The following is a 12208-nucleotide window of genomic DNA, read 5'->3' as shown; positions in this document are numbered from 1 at the left end:
CTTAGNTTGAAACGGGTCAACCTTACCGATATTCACAGTAAAAAGTAAGTATAAAAAGTAATATTTTTTCATGAATGACCCAAATAAGAGATCCGTCTCACACAAATTTTTGACTACTTATAGATATTAACATAATGGAACTCTGATAATAGTGCCAGAGTTAGGATTTCATAAATTTCACATATGAAAACTCAAAAAAATTCAAGGAGAGTAAATTTTATGTTTTATATTAAATACATAGAAATAAAGAATCCATTACAACCCAATATCTTAGTATCTTATGGTGCATTTTGATTAAGTTATTTGAAATTATAGATTTTCAGTCCACAACTTCAAATACATTTGATTGTTTCAATTAATTTATATTAGATGAATTCTAAATGAAGCCTTTATTAATTTAGGTACATAAAATGGTAACACACAACCTTATCCTCTTGTGTTACTATAAGGGTGTCCGCATTCATAAACTTAAAACTCAACATTATTGTCACATCAAAAGTTAAAAAATCTCAACTTCTGTAAAATTTTTCTCACAATCATAAAACCAACAAACAACTTTTCGTCGTACCTCGTCGATTAATACATCATTCTATATTTTTTTACTATCTTTATTTATAATTTTCATTTATATAATATTATAAATATATATTTATTATACTCATTTTAATTAATATATTAAAAATATATATTAGTTTAATTTAATAAATTCATAATATATTTACATTCAATAATTATACATAATTATTTTTAATTATAATTGTATCTTAATTTTGCGAAAAAAAATAATGCGATTAAAATATTATTGAAAATTGTTTGGACCCAGCATCCAAAATTGGGGGCTGGGTTCATTGTGTGTGCTGACCTTCGGACACAATTGTTAGCAATTCTACGGTTCTTGTGTTCTGTGCATGTATAAATATAGAGAAACTTCATTTTTTATTCTCGTAACTTGTATTTTTTCTTAAATTTTATTCTTATTATGAGTTAATTTTCGTTATTAGTGCAATAACTTATATTTTTTTTTACCACAATCATTTTTTTAAAAAAAAAATTAAAATGGTCCATCGAAAATTGCCTAGCTAGCGGCCGGATGAGTAGGTCTCATGTGAGACCGTCTCACGGATCCTAATATGTGAGACGGGTCAACCCTACCGATATTCACAATAAAAAGTAATACTCTTAGTATAAAAAATAATAATTTTTCATGTATGACCCAAATAAGAGATCCATCTCACAAATACGATCCGTAAGACCGTCTCACACAAGTTTTTGTCCTGCCGGATATGCTGAGTTGGAAAATAGATTTAGATATTTGATGGGAAAGTAGCACATGTGACTTTTTCTTTTTTAAAAAAAAAAAAAAATCTCCTTAGCAAATAAAATAAAAAAGTAAAAATCAAAGTGCACATTATCTTAAAAATAAAATTAATAAAAATATTTACACCCAGTAACCAAAGTTTGAAATTTCCAATCTTCTTGATGGACTTTAGTTTTTCTTTTTTCTTTTATTTGCATAGGTGAAATTAAAAAAATGTCACGCAAATTACCAAAAATCAAATCCTCAAATTCATTTTCCACCTCAGCATTCCTGACTATCAGCTAGGCAATTTTCGGTTGTTAATTTCGATTTTGGGCAAAGATAATGACCGGAATTGGGAAAAAAAATTACAAGTTACTGCCCTAAAAATGCAAATCAATTCATAACATGATTTAAAAAAACGTAAGTTACGAGACCAAAAATATAATTTTTCAAATAATTATACATGAAAAATAGTCAAATTAGTTATCTAACTTATCGTAATTTGGAGTTCGTTCTTTGGCTCTTTGAAGTTGTAAGTTTTAGTTCTATTTCATCGTAATACTAACATGATGTCAGATATGTCAACGAAATGCTCTATATCATGCTAACAATATTTGGTATTACGTCAATAATTTATTATTTACAGCAGTAAGACCCGACTTTGACTAATTCAACAACCAAAACTTAAATAGGTTCACTTACATCTTACGCATTTTACTTTTTCCCTACATTGTGTGCGAAGTGAACAAAATTATATATATAGGAGGAACTGGATTCTTGTTGGTAGACGGTAATGTAGGTGTGTCATTGAGATTTTAGGAAGAGAAGAACTAAACAGATAGCACAAAACTCTTGTGAGACGGTTTCAGGAAAAAATTTTGTGGGTCGAATATCTTATTTGGGTCATCCATGAAAAAATGCTAAAAGTATTACTTTTTATTGTGAATATTGGTCGGATTGACCCGTCTCACAGATAAAAATTCGTGAGACCGTCTCACAAGAGATTTACTCAGCACGTAGATGTACAAGATTTTTATTTATTTTTTCAATTTCATACACATTTTAATTATTTTGAAAAATAAACGTGAGTTTTAGTTGTTTTCATTTTGTTGGTACTATATATTTGCTCTCAAATTTAGAAAAACAGAAAAAGCTAGTAGGCTAAAAACAAACGTATGTGTTTCCAAAAATCTGACAAAAAAAAGGACCCATGATCTGAACCTAAAAAAAAGAAGTAAAATAACTTCACGTGTTGTTTTTTCTGTCGACAAAATGATTTAATACACTAATTCTACAAAAAATTTAAATTTAGTGAAATAATTAGTCTTTTTTTTTTAAAAAAAAAAAGGATAAAGAATCCGTACGAGAGAAATTTATTTTGGGTTACGTGAAACATTTCAAAGGGACCCCATGATTTGCATGCATTGTTTGGGGGAGTGAACCTAAAACAGTAAAAAAGGAAGAGAATATTGGACTTGTCAAAATAAGCCAAAAAATACACGAGCATGTATCATTTCTATCTAGCTGTCAACGACTCAATTTTATTCTCCTCTTCTTCACCACCGAACCCAAGTTGGGGTCAATTTTTTGAGGATTTCTTTTTAATTTTTTTACAAATTTTTTTTACCAAGTTGATGCTATTTTCTTGCCAACAAGAACATTTAAATACAACAATCTTGAGTAGAAACAATTATATTCAGGAATATATCAAGAGAACAAAATGAAACCAATAAACGTAAACAAAATATAGAAATTTAATTATCTCTGCCGTTTTCGTTCTGATTATTTACATATTTGTATCAAAATATTTCAGTCTCATGATTAATTTGTTATAAACCCTACAAAACGATTCTAGAGGTAAGCGTTGAACATGCAATAGGTTTCTCATTTGTATTTATCTCACATCAGTTGGATAAAATCTTTGAGGGTTGCATATATGGACTTCAACAATCTGCCGTTCAACTAGCTTTTAATTAAAGTTGAGTTAAGTTCAATTCTTAATCTTAACATGTTGTCAGAGTTCATTTTCACCGTTATGTATTGGCCTGTCCATAGTTGGGTCATTTGTAAACTTCACGCTCTAAATGTTCGGTGTGTTAGTTGTCTCACATCGATTAGATAATAAAATCCACAAGAGTTACATATATGGACTTGGACAATTTTTCCTCTTGAGCTAGCTTTTGGGGTTAAGTTAGATTCAAGTCCTAATCTTACGATGCATAACATTGTTGCTTTTAACATAATGATTTATAACTTTAATAATCATTTGTAGAATTAGATTGATTTAAACATTAGACTGAACGAAAATATTTAATTAATATATATCTTATCTTTCATACCGAAGAACACCAAAGTATTTCTCTCTCAACACAAANAAATGAAAATAACAAAAAAAAAAAAGTTGCAAGACTGGCAAGTGGAGAATGGTTTAAACTAAGTTGCTAAAATTGCAGTGGATTTGATGGACGTGAGTGGAAGTAGGGCATGGCGAAGAAAAGAGTGCCACGACCCCATTTCTTCACTTCTATCCTTTAATATAACGTGTACAGAAACAGAAGCCCCAGTTTCTGTTCCACTTCTATTATTGTTTTCTTCTTCTGCAAATGGTTGAAATTGTACCTCGCTACGTTACAATTTGGAGTGGGAATTGGATCGAAACATTTTTTCTGGCACAACGGACCCCTCGTTCGAAAATCCTGCTCACCATTGATTCTGCCTCTCAAAATGTGGACAAGACCCCATTTTGTTCCCCTTTTCCGATGCTCTATTTTTATCATATTCCCATTCTCACCCTTTCCCACTTTTCATTTTCTTTCCACTTGATGCCTTGGACTCGTATACTTCTCCCTATCCATTGGCCTCGAAATCAGACATGTTACTATCAAGTGCATACACAAAGTGACGGGGTTTATCGATTCACTCACGGCTGGATCTTGATCCATAATATAAGAGATCGACTCACATAATCTAAAAATATAAATTTACATGGTGTTATTTGACCTATTTGTCCGAAGAGAGATTGATCTGAGGTGCTGATAAAAATAATAGTATTATTTTTTTAAAAAAAAATTAACGAACATATAATTTTTGAAATATAATTTCACCTCTCATTTCCTGTCTCACTCACCATATGGCTCATTGGCTTTTTTTGCCCCACAAATTGAAGTTTACAGAAAAAATCAGAAATCAGCACATCCAAATAATATATATCTATCCCAATAATACATCTAAATATCTCACCACATCCAAATTTTCTGAAATGAACTTACACTACTAACAAACTGCATTTTAAAAAAAAAAATTGCCATTTCTTAAAATCGAAACTATTAGCGAAAAAAATATCGTTTTTAACATTTTACGCATAATTTCGAAGAAAGTCGTTTTCGTGGCTATAACTTGTACTTACTTGAGCCATGAGCCTGGAAAGGTTTGGTTTGTGCATGGCCATGACAAATGAACAACTGGATCGGAGTTGGACCATTTTATCCTGGAGACAACAACATTGCTTCACAATTGATTTGGTCAGTTTCAAATAAGATGAATATTGGATTAGGTAACATTTTTTTTAGCATAAATGCACTTAGCCTCAAACTAGATCACACTCATATAATTCATTTTTTGGAGAGTGACCTTTGTCGTCACTTGGCGTTTCAAACTTAATTATTATTGTTGATAGTGACCCAAAAGGCTGCCGCATGTCGAGGGACAAGGCCATTCAAATAAAAAATCTAATTAATTGATTTTGCCAAGGCCGAGACGAGGTTAGTTTACAACGACGTTGTTTAGCAATCACACAATTGAAAACAACCAACCTCGTAGTACAGTATAAATCAAAACCAGTTTATATCCTAATTTCAAATAGATAGCAATGTCTTTACAACCCAATAACCGAAAAACGACATAATTTAATGCGGAAAGTTTACAACTGAATTAAAAGTTTAAATTTAAACTAAAATCTCGAAATCTTCACCAGCCCCAAAACTAGTCCGACTCCTCTTCCTCGAGTTGTTTCTCAGGTTTATCTGGGAAAGGATTGTAAATGGTGAGTGATATGGTTGTCACTCAGTAAGTGGGGCTGTATCGAGCTGAATGACGACCATATCGAGCACAATATAACAACATGCATATAATTTCGAAACACAATTCATGTACAACAAGACTCATATCACATGCATAACATTGACCAGGCACTGGATTCCTCTACTTTCTATGATTTACTGATATAAGTCCCTAATTTTTACTCCTCTAAGGGGACGATGCCATATAATGGTTATAATCCCACCGTGTAAGGGTCATAAACATTTCATATTGGGATTCCCACTCATATACAGTCGAATCATCACAGTGCTCAAAACCATATGACACCCAACACAAGAAAGGAGTAGAAGAAGAGTTATACTCGACCGAATTTATGAAAACAAACATATGCATAACTGAAAATTAAACTTTAAAACAAGCTCACTTACTTGGTTTTTTTTTTTTTTTTTTAAGCTAAAACATGGGTGCACAACTGCTTGGCTTGGATCACTTCTTGCTCCTTACTTGAGCGGCCCTTCAGCTCACTTTCTTGCCTAACTTTGGACGATTTTCAAGCAATATTTCAGCTAGAGAATGCTGCTGGAATTTTCGAATTCTGCAGCTAGGGATTTCGAATTTTAGGGTGTGTTGAGGAGTGGGTATGATGACCTATTTATAGGTGAGGGGAGGAGGCTTAAATTATATACTCAAATCATGCCCAAAATTGTGCAAAAATCTCCCAATTCTGACTCCAATTATTCTCTTCCATGGCTGATGATTTTGCTATTCATTTGAGCTCTTTATTTCCTAATCTTTTACCCTAGATTGACTCGAAAACATGGTGCAAGGGAGGGGAGTATTTGCTTCTATTCCTTTAGCTCAAGCTTGCATATAATCCAATATTTAGGCAGCACCATATTTAGGCAAAAAAAATCTAGTAAATTTCGAAATTAGCAATGTCCATGTATTAGTTCCTCTAAACCTTGTATGATATCTCTCAATTTTGCAATATTTCGTAACCAAATTTCGAAAATATGCTTGTACAAGTGCATATATTATTAACTTGACAATAAGGATTTCCCATATAAAAATATTTTCCAATATGCATATCTCATTCTAATACATGAATCAAAATCCTATACTCTTAACATTTCCTTGCAAATATTTAATTACAAGGTTTGAGAAAAATTAGGGTTCTTACATATTTTATGTATTCTTTATGAAATTATTATATATGATTTTATTGGACATGAAAAAGAAATTTTTAGTTCATAAAAATATAGTGGAATTGTGTTGATAAATGTTTGATTTTGAAGGAAACGAGATGGATGTGTATGTTACTCTGTGTATGCAATATTGGATGGGAGAGTATAACTTGGAAGGAATAAATATATTCTTAGCCTACATATATACATATAAAATGTGTACAAAATCACAATTTTGATATGTTTTTGATTAATTTTATTCATCTTTGCGATCATTGCTAAGGTGACACTCATGTATTAGACGTTATGAAACATATCAGAATTACATATCCATTAGGTAAGTATCACATCAGCGTTAAACAAATTGTCTAATATATTGGAGTAGTAGTAGTCTAATATGAGCATAAGAAAACATAGTTTTGGGAAAGATTAGTGACAAAAATTTCTCATTAACCACTCTCTTCTTCCATCTTATATCTTTACATAAATATCTTTAACCCCAAATAATAATAACTACAAATGCCCACAAAAAATAAAAATAAAAATAAAAATCTCATTAGTACACAAAACGGATACTGTCTAAAATCCAAAAAGAAAAAAAAAAGAAAAAATGAAATCACACAATGTTGGAGGGTGTCACTTTTGTCGAAAGGTCCTCATCGTGTGACGTCACTTTTACACAAATCAAGGGCTCTATGTCATTCTCCGCACATTCACGAGGCAACGATGATTCACCACACGTCAGCATCTGAGCCCTAGCTGCCTCGAAGCCCCAGTTCGTGATCCCCACCTCGTACAGCATCAGCCCGGCGCAACATATTTGGGCCGACAGAAGCCCAATCCAAAGCCCACAGAACCCAACCCCGAGCACGAACCCGAGCCCAACAGCGACAGGCATCCCAACCAAGTAGAATGCACCAAGGTTCACGTTAGCGGCGATAGAAGGCCGCGCTGTCCCTCGTAAAACCCCACATCCAACCGTCTGCGGGCAGTTACCGAGCTCGCACAGCCCTAGGATCGGCAGCGCCACTGATGTCAGCCGTAGGATGTGTTCATCGCTCGTGAACATTCGGGCCCAGAAGCTCCGCACAGAGGTAGCGAATGTCATCGCGGATAATCCCATCAGGCCTGCGAGAAAAATGGAGACGACGGCTGATATTCTTGCCTTCTGTGACCGTTTCGCCCCCAGATCGTTCCCGATCCGAGTTGAGACAGCGAACCCGAGGGAAGAAGGGAACACATAAAGAAACGAGGTTGTCTGAATCAAGACACCCATGGATGCCATGGTGGCCTTGGGGTCAACGAGCAACCCACACAACACTATCATGATCTCATACCACCACCATTCAAGGCACACGGAGACACAGCTCGGCGCCGCCAGCCGAATGAGCGGCGCCCAGCCGGTGAAGCACTTCAGGCTGGGGTTGGACCACGTTGGGACGTGTAGCCCCCGAGCCCAGATGTGCAGAACCAAGGCTAGCAGCACCATGACGTTAGACGCGGCGGAAGCAGCCGCCACGCCAGCAGCCCCGAGTTTGAGTCGAGAAACAAACAAATAATTTATGGGCAAATGGAAAGCCGTTCCAACAAAGGAAGCCAAAGTCAAAGGATGGGTGATACCTTGAGCCCGAAGGTAAATCCTTATGGGGTGAAGAAAGGAATTCGTGACAAGATCAGGGATCGAAAAGAGAAGATAAGTCTGGGCCAATGAGGTGATACTCGGGTCTTGGTGTAAATGCAGAAAAATATTAGAGAAATTCAACCAAAGAAAGGAGATTGGCACCGAGCAAACAAGAAGGAAAATCACAGACCTCTGCAGCGTCAAAGAAAGAAGCTTGGGCCTCTGAGCTCCGAAGGCTTGCGAGCAAAGAGGCTCCATCCCTAATGCTAGCCCAGAAAGAACGGAATAGCCACTTATATTAGCAAAAGCCATGGCCAATGAACCCGAAGCCAGCTCTAGGTCACCCAGATGGCCTAAAAACAGCATAGAAAGCATCGACCTCGAGTACAGAATTAGGGCTGTCAGGGCTATAGGAAATGCTAATCTGAAAAGCGCTCTTGTCTCCTCAACAAATTCAGATGGGGTCGGAAGATTGCTCACCTCCGGTGGAGGCTTCTTGGTGGTTTCTTGGGGTTTGAAGGTGGCGGAGACTGATATCAGATCAAGAAACAGGTGGGGCTGCTGCTGCTGCTGCCTGTGATAATCATGCCCATTCTCTATGCAGATGCAGACTGTAGGATTAGTGTTGGGATTGCACATATTTTTGTGAAGAATCTTTCTCTTAATTCTGTCGACGCTGTTACCACCCAAATGTACGTGTATATCTATCTATCTATATATCTATCTCCATTAGAGTATGTATAGTATTAATAGGGATGAGAAAAACAAAAATTATAATTTTATTTTAAATATTTTCTTTTTTTACATCCTATTGTTGGCTATATCCACATATTTTATTATTTTCTCTTTTTATTTAATTTTTTAATCGATTCATAATGATAATCATTTATATATATATATATATATACATATATATATATAAAATATATATAACATTTCATATTTTATAATTTTGCTAAAGACCAAACGATGAAATCATTTTAATATTACATATAATGTAAAATGTAATAATGATAAAAGATGTCAAATGAATTTAATATAAAAATATGAAATAACAAGATTTTTGTAGTTTCTAATATTAAGCAAAATTACTCTTATTGTTCAGTATAGAAAATTAAATGAGATTTATATTTATTATCATTTTTATTTTATCATACGCACATAATAAATTAATACTACTTAATTGAAACCTAAGTCACAATCGACTTAGATAGTTTTACGTATGTTTGAATAATAATAATAATAATAATTAAAACGGGTGGATTAACTACATATTTTATGTTGGTACGTTAGATAGTCATTAATGGCTTATTAATCTTGATTTATACTAGGATTGATGGAAAGATTAAGAAAACCAGATGATATACATTATTTGGTCGATTATTGCAAGTCATATTTTGATCAGACTATTTAGTCTCGTTTTCATATAAATTTCGTTATTATTTACTAAATAAAATGCCTTGTAATCACTCTCTTTTCAATTTTTGACTTTTAATTGTGTTGTTTTTAATATCATTTTTGGTTTGATTTTCAAAGTTGTTGAATATTTATGTTTTCTTAAGTTTTGGTGATTGGGAAACAACATCATTGAACTATTTCATTATCCAGCCGTTTATCCTTTGTATTTACACATTTTTCCGAACGCTAGATCAAGTCAGACCGCTCTAGTTGCAAGAGATTATCTGACTTGTACAAGTATAAACATTAAAATCCAACAACACTGCAACCGGTAAGATGTGATCAAATTGAGATGTATACTTTGAACTCAACTGATATATATAAAACATTATTGCGCATTATCCTAACAACTACGGATTGATAGGTTGTTTTCCAAAGTGTTCAAAGTCAATCAACTTCTCAGAAACTATAAGGGTTGAAATGGGAAACAAAAGGACATTAAATGTCATTTATTGAAGTGTACAATGTTGAACATTATATCGTAAGATAATACAGATGATCGTTGAAAAACAAATCCGACCGTTGGAGCTTTTCAATTATAAATATGCAAACTCAAAATAGAAATTCTTGTTACAAAGTGTTATAAAACCAAAGTATTTTTGTGAAATTATTTCTATGTGGAAGAAGAGGTGACACGTAATATTATTCATCTCCGAACATCCATAAATATCTATTTTTACCTTACACATTTTATACTACCTGTTTGCATATCTAATTGTGTTTTGTTAACTGATTGTTTGCATCAATTAATATATATTTTTTATCACTAAGTCGGATCGTTTCCAAAATTGTATAATTTCAGTTGTTCAGCAAATCTAATCGTTCAAAAATTTGTCTTCACGACCTAAAAATTATTAAGAACTGCTATAGTTTTGAAAAATTTTAAAAGGGTTTCTTTACCCCTTCTAAACTCCAAACTGATTCCAACAAAAGTTTTCATCTACAATGTGTTTTTTGATTATTTAAAAAATAATAAAAATCACATATATTACTTTTATTTTGTTAAAAAAAACTTTTGTATATAATAATTGTTCAAACGTATTATTTTTTTCTTAAAATAACTTTGCAAAGAAGCAAATTTATAGTGATCCAATTTCAATTACTATAATGAAAATAATTGAAACAAAATATAAGATTACAAAAAAATTCATATCCTTGAATTCAAAATGAAACAAGACAAAATAAAATTATAAACAGATATAAAAAAAATTATACTCTGTGGAGATAAATAATAAAAATTAAATCCTACCTCCCAACTGAAAGGTCTGTATGGGATCCATTCTACATTATTAGCGACATTATGTGCAATATATTATTATAAAATTGGAGCATTTGAATAATTGTTTCGGTTGACTTTTCAATCCAAAATTGCGAGGAAAACACTGATTTTGAATATTATTTTATCATTAGTTAGCGGGGAATTTCGACCATCTCATCAAACAACAGTAATATCAATGTGGGCAATCCATTATTATTTTTTCCAATGTCTCTTTTTTATGCTGTCAACTTGGTCACAGATTCCTTCTGGGAGACATTTCATATCCATAAAAAAAGTTATCTGAAATCAATAATAATATAAAATAAATAAATGTGAGCAATTCTAAAATATACATATTTTTTTATTATATATTATTTCCCTAAAATAACGATGAGAAGCTACATTGTTAACATAAATAAAATTTTACATATGTTTTTATGATTTTTCCATACTTTTTTTATATTTTTTATACAAATTTAAATATATCATATTTTTACCAAATACTATTAAGGGTAAAAAAAATATGAAATTTAATTATTATTGTGTTATACAAAACTATAATATTTAATTTGCATACAATATATAAGATTAGTGTTTGTTGTTTTATCAAAAATTATAGTTAGTGATAACAATGCAACTCAAATATTTTAAATCGTATAATAACTCGAATAAGATAATTTGTTGCTAATTATTGCATTCNTTAAACAATTATTTGTCATGAAATTCGTACAATATTTTCTTGAAAAGTTAAAAGCAAATCCAGCTGTGACACAATGACCAGCAACGCTTCGTGTTAAGAAAATAATAATAACATAGAACGACAGAGGAGGATGTGTGTTTTACTATTAAATCAAAAAATGGATCAAAGGGGAAAATGAGGTATGGCCTCAACACTCAATATTACACCTTTGTTTACCCACAATTTCATCCAGATATTCCTAAGACAGGGTAAAAAACTCATAGTGAAAGTAGCCGTCAATGTAATGTTAAAAAAAGTGAAGTCGTTTACTTCGAGGGGCTTGCCTCTAACTCGTAAAATAGTTTGAAAAAAAGTAAATATTATACACAGAAGAGAGAAAATTTATCAAATCTTGGTACAAACAGATCTAAAGATATGAGTTTGGAGTATTTAAGGAAAGTTCTGATCTGGTAAAAAATCCACACGCATGGAATTATAGGATTCCATGCTTGTGGAAGCATTTTTGCACATGGTTCTGAACAAATGTTTTACTATCATACATTTTAATACGCCAGGATGATGCATTCATTGGTTGGTTTCTTATATTATTTGTACAAAAAATTGTATTTTTGATCTAGTTGTCAAATTTCAGTCTAAGTTAGCTATTTTT

At 32.5% G+C, this 12208-nt stretch overlaps 1 protein-coding gene across 1 annotated transcript; it reads right to left on the bottom strand.

The window, feature by feature from the left end:
• Nucleotides 1-7020: 7020 nt before the first annotated feature.
• On the bottom strand, nucleotides 7021-8809 carry LOC140963631 (protein DETOXIFICATION 51-like). The gene has a single exon (XM_073423023.1). The coding sequence runs from the start codon at nucleotides 8780-8782 to the stop codon at nucleotides 7139-7141; it is 1644 nt and encodes a 547-aa protein (XP_073279124.1). The 5' UTR covers nucleotides 8783-8809; the 3' UTR covers nucleotides 7021-7138.
• Nucleotides 8810-12208: the final 3399 nt, after the last annotated feature.

This window comes from Primulina huaijiensis, chromosome 17 (genome assembly GCF_012295235.1).
Source record: "Primulina huaijiensis isolate GDHJ02 chromosome 17, ASM1229523v2, whole genome shotgun sequence".
NCBI lineage: Eukaryota > Viridiplantae > Streptophyta > Magnoliopsida > Lamiales > Gesneriaceae > Primulina > Primulina huaijiensis.
This window is presented reverse-complemented; position numbering and strand designations above follow the sequence as displayed.